The sequence below is a fragment of the Hibiscus syriacus genome, unplaced genomic scaffold (genome assembly GCF_006381635.1).
Source record: "Hibiscus syriacus cultivar Baekdansim isolate YM2019G1 unplaced genomic scaffold, ASM638163v2 tig00111877_pilon, whole genome shotgun sequence".
Classification (NCBI taxonomy): Eukaryota; Viridiplantae; Streptophyta; class Magnoliopsida; order Malvales; family Malvaceae; genus Hibiscus; species Hibiscus syriacus.
Genome location: NW_024063208.1, coordinates 95,934 through 100,861, shown reverse-complemented (window position 1 = coordinate 100,861; position 4,928 = coordinate 95,934). Strand labels below are relative to the sequence as shown.

The window sequence follows — 4,928 nt, the reverse complement described above, 5'->3', positions numbered from 1 at the left end:
TCGACACAATACCATTAGATAACTGATCTCAACTGGAGTTATTTCTATTGATTTTGTAAGATCAAAAGATAACATTACGGATCCGCTAACTAATGGGTTGAATCGATATCAAGTTGATAAACATCAAGAGGAATGAGACTAAAGCCCATGAATTGTTAAGGCTTTATGTGAAGGAACACCCAACCTAGTTGACTTGATATCCCAAGATCTAGGTTCAATGGGACAACCTACTTGCATAGACCTGGTGAGGTCATTGTGGGGGGGTTTTCATCCCCAAGCCTATTCCTATGATGAAAACAGTGGTTAAAATGTGGATAAGGTTAAACAATGATTTTAATGACCAATATGTGTTTCGTTGAATCGAACAACAAAGTCACCTATGTGAGAGTGAAGTGGAGAAACTTCAAAGAGACTATTGGGGCATAGTTCTCTAAGCTCTTGCAGAACCAAGAGATATCCACTGCTATATGGACATAACCATGAGAACCAAACTCTTGTCAGTAAGATCTTTGTGTGAGGTATGTCATCGCTTACACAAACGACAGGACAGTTCAAAGACATCACATTTACTGGACAGCCAGTAAGGTAAACACATTTTCATAAGGAAAGGTTCAAAGGGGGACGCTACCTATCCTATGCAAATATTTAGCGTCCCCCTTTTTATACGTAGAATCTCCATATATATACGTAGGTCAGATACATTACAACACTCATCCCGTTCCGGATGAAGTTGTTAAATTCTAATTTTTATCTGACCTTTTTTTCTTTCAACTTTTAACTACTTACTATTTAAAGTATCTTATTGATTTTATAAAACTATTTTAAATGTAGTAGTTATTAAATATATATTTATAAAATTAAAATATTTAAAATCGTTGATATTAAAGTTAAAAAATTTGATCAAGTCAACTCTAATATTTTAACCGAGATAGAACAAATATAATATAATATATAAAAATAAAATAACATATTATAAAAGTGAATAGATTTCATGAACGAAAGCCATGGAGCCACGCTCAATGAATCTCACTTGCATTCAAGAAATGGTAGAAATTAGAAATATGACGAACTGCAGATTGCGTTACAGTTTTCACTTTCAACCAACAAAAGATCTACACGGAAAGCAAAAACATTGCCTATTCGTTTTATTTAGACCACTAAACTCCTTTTCAGTCCGAAAGCTTAGCAGCACTGCCATCACTGATTGAACAAGAACCTTCCGAGCATAGATTCCCTCGGCTTCTTCGTATCGGGATTATCATGACTGCTGCTACATTGTCTTATAAAGCTATCTTCCATGGAGGTTGACGAAAGTGTAGCGAAACTCATGGTGGCAATGCCGCTAACATCTCTAGTTCCACCGTACAGCCCCCTGCTTCCAGTAACAAGGATACCCTTTTTCTCGTCGGTAGCAGTTAGAACCGCTGGTAGTACATCAATCAATGGAGGGTTGCTCTGAGTTGAGCTGCTGATGAGCAGCCGGAGAGTTTCTCTTGCACCTTTCTCCACCACAGAATTGGTAGCATCGGGTAATAATGGGTTCACAAGGTTTGGATGCAATGGAGGGATTGTAGTTGATATGGTAGGACCAGCACTAACCAAGTAGCCTTGTCCTGAAGAGCAAACGCCGATGACCGGAATATGAACTATGGGATCACAAATCAAAGGTGTGAAGGTTGGAATTTGCTGTGACTTGCCAAGGGCAGTCGGACCAACGGTTCTGGGAGGAAAGCTGGAAAAATCAAGGGAGGGAACATTGGCACGACCAAGAGGAAGAGGAGGTTTCAATGAGCTGGATACACCATTTGTTGGCAATATTGACGAAAGTGGCGGAAGCTTGAAAGATCCGATTGAGGAGGCAGGGAGATGAGAGGCGGCTGTGTGTTGCACAGTAGATGATCCAGGGGGCACCAACAATAGTAAGGAGAAAAGAAGGGAGAACCTAAGGTGGAAACTTGGGAAACACTGCTCAGAGTTGGAGGAACCGTAAATTTCTCAAGTGATTCAAGGAAACTTGGAGTAAATGAACAACTCTTGTCGATTTCACATTCCAAAGAATTGTTTGTAATAGGTGAAGCAATTGTAAGGTTCTCAGCTACCAGATGATAGTTATCTCCGCGCCTTCGTAACTTATCCTTGGCAGTGCTCCTTGGGAAAGATAAGTTTCAAGCCAATTCCTCTTTGAAAGAACTCGATCTTGGACTTAAGCAACCTTGATAAAGAACCGTATATCCACGAAACAGCAGCAGCCAATCATATACATAATATAGGAGATGAAACTACCTTTATTTCCTCAAAATTCAGAGATCATTACAGAATACGCCCACTTTACCTACAAGCGAAAAGATATATTTATTTGGAAGCATGAACATGATGACCAACAACAAGCTGAAATAGAACCCTGCAATTTCTACTAATTATCAACAACAAGATATACACCTTCCATTCAAATTGTCAAGTACAGTAAACGTGGTACTACAGAACAGATTTCAACACATGAAATCAATTCAACTAGTTGCTAGATTAGAACACTATAAGCAAATGTTAATAGAAGATACAGATATAGAGTTTTTTACAGACAAAAGTAACCAAAGCATGATAAATTAGACAAAACTCCAAACTTCTAACCATGCTTTGAATGCAACCAGATAAGATGCACCAATATAATAAATCATGAAATTGATCAGATATGGACTCAACACAAGGCTATATTAAGAATAATGCCTTTAGTAAACATCAATCATGATCAAAAGAGAAACAATCACCACAATTAAGAATTAGACCAAATTCAAAGATTAAGAAAAGGGTTGGAGCCGCCAATGTAGCGAAGTTGAGTTAATATAAGAAAAACAAGGAAATATGTTACTTGCAAATGTCAGTAAATGTGTGATAATACATTACATGCAAACTTACATTATTATATATGGGTTACATACTATGACAACCAGAACATTCTAAATCATATATGTTTTATAATTATATCAGCTGCCTGCATGGAATATTGAAAGCATTACCGTATAACATTATGCGGTTGATTAAAACCATCTTAATTCCCAAACAGAGACAGAAAGGGTAGAAAAGAGTTGCAGTAATCCAAGGCAATTTGCCTAAATGCTATAAGCTTAAAGACTATGAAAGATAAAAGGTATCACTAATGAATAAGAATTATGGAAGAAAATCTAGGGAAAGGTGTGCTATATCCATAATTAGTCTGTAATATTTCAAACTAAGCATTAGCTCACTAATTTGATAGTTCCATAATTTCAAAAATAAGATCAAAACCCTAAAAGGGCAGAAAAGAGTAGTAGTAATCCAAGGTAAATTGCGAAAGTACTATATGCTTAAGGATCATGAAAGGTCAAAGGAATGAGACCATTACATTATGGATAAAAATCTAGGGGAAAATGTGCTACATCTATAATTTGTCTTTAATATTCCAAACTAATGATTAACTAACTAATTTGACGATCCCAGATTTAAGTGAAACAAATATACCATGAAAGAATAGTTTCTAGAGAGAGCAGAATGTAAAAATTCTATAGAACTTGTTGACAATATATAAGCATATGGCTGTGTGACATATGTCATGGATAAATGCTCATGGTTTGCAACAACAAAGAATAATATATATTCATAAACTGAACACGATATCCAGGCCAGGTTAATCTATGATAAATCCAACAATATCAATAAATATTCAATTACCTTAAAGCAGTAGGCTGAAAATGAATCCCTTGTTTGTTGATCTTCCCCACTCGAATTGAAACCAAAGGTATGCAAAAACACGTCGCCATCATACCAACTTCCGATGGCTCAAAGTGTTGAGATTTTATGAAAACAAATCAAATTAAACACACAAGCAAACCAAATCGAAAATTTTACGAAGCAAGTACAAATTTCAACTAAATTTTCATGTTAAGAGTTCAATTAAAACGGATAAACAAAAGCTTCAAATTTATCAATATACCTGACTCAAATGAGCTAACAATCGATCCTCGGCAACGCCGTTTGAGACACTGGTTTTCAACAAAGGCTTTAACCTTTCATTGGTCCGACAGGCGCCTATTACTTGCACATCCAAAGCTTGTAACCATAGCAAAATCCTATCCTCTCGATCGCTTTGTTGAAACAGCAAATCTCCATCGTTTTCCTCAACGATTATGTCGGTTAACCGCTCCGTGAGTCCGATTCCGTTCCTTTCCTCGCCGTTCTGTCTCGATGCCATTCCAGAGGCCTCAACAATGCCGTTCATTGAAGATGACGCGTCCGATGAATCGATCATTTCGTTGCCGCTTTGATCCAAGCGATCGTCAACGAATTCACGGTTTCTAGAATTAGACATCTTAGAATTCAAACAATCAAAAAATTACCTCAAGAAATCAAATTCTTCGATTGATTGCGAAAAGAAATAGGAAATTAAACGGGCCAAGTTCGAACGGAGAAAGCATCAAACGAAGTGATTTTACAGAGAGTGAGAGGGGAAGATTTTAGAGAGAGACGAAAATATCTGCCCCACAAAAATGGTTTAATTAAATATTAAGGCGATCCCCTGGAATTGGTTATAAACCCTATATCCTAAACCATAACTTTATTACCCCCTAACACTAATTTAGGGTTTAAAATTAATCTTATTACATATTTACATTTTAACACTGACTTATAATTTAATATTTTAAGTTAGGAGAATAGTTATACATTAATGTAATGTAATTGAGTAATTTCGATGATTAAATTAATATAAAAATACGATAGAGACAAAAAATAATAAATTAAATTTACTACAAAAACAAAAATTACTCTTTTACCTATAATATATCTAGCGAATGTTAGAGTGCTCTTAGAATACAATTAATTGTTGTCATTTGAGATTCGTGTTTGATTTGATTAAATTAATCACTTATTTTATATTTTTGTTTAATTTATGTTAT

The 4,928-nt window shown here is 35.7% G+C and overlaps 2 protein-coding genes across 3 annotated transcripts; both read right to left on the bottom strand.

Annotated features, from left to right (window-relative positions):
• Window positions 1-968: 968 nt before the first annotated feature.
• Window positions 969-3,045, bottom strand: LOC120172729. The gene is made up of 2 exons (XM_039180127.1): window positions 3,015-3,045; window positions 969-1,994 (listed from the first exon to the last, which is right to left on the bottom strand). The coding sequence occupies exons 1-2, from the start codon at window positions 3,043-3,045 to the stop codon at window positions 1,198-1,200; spliced, it is 828 nt and encodes a 275-aa protein (XP_039036058.1). The 3' UTR covers window positions 969-1,197.
• Window positions 1,983-4,504, bottom strand: LOC120172635. Of its 2 annotated transcripts, none has more exons than XM_039180046.1 (3): window positions 3,968-4,504; window positions 3,706-3,802; window positions 1,983-2,401 (listed from the first exon to the last, which is right to left on the bottom strand). In XM_039180046.1, the coding sequence occupies exons 1-2, from the start codon at window positions 4,340-4,342 to the stop codon at window positions 3,794-3,796; spliced, it is 384 nt and encodes a 127-aa protein (XP_039035977.1). In that variant the 5' UTR covers window positions 4,343-4,504; the 3' UTR covers window positions 1,983-2,401; window positions 3,706-3,793. The 2 variants fall into 2 exon arrangements, with proteins under 2 accessions (XP_039035977.1, XP_039035978.1); XM_039180047.1 differs by having other exon boundaries at window positions 1,983-2,332.
• Between the last annotated feature and the right edge of the window lie 424 nt (window positions 4,505-4,928).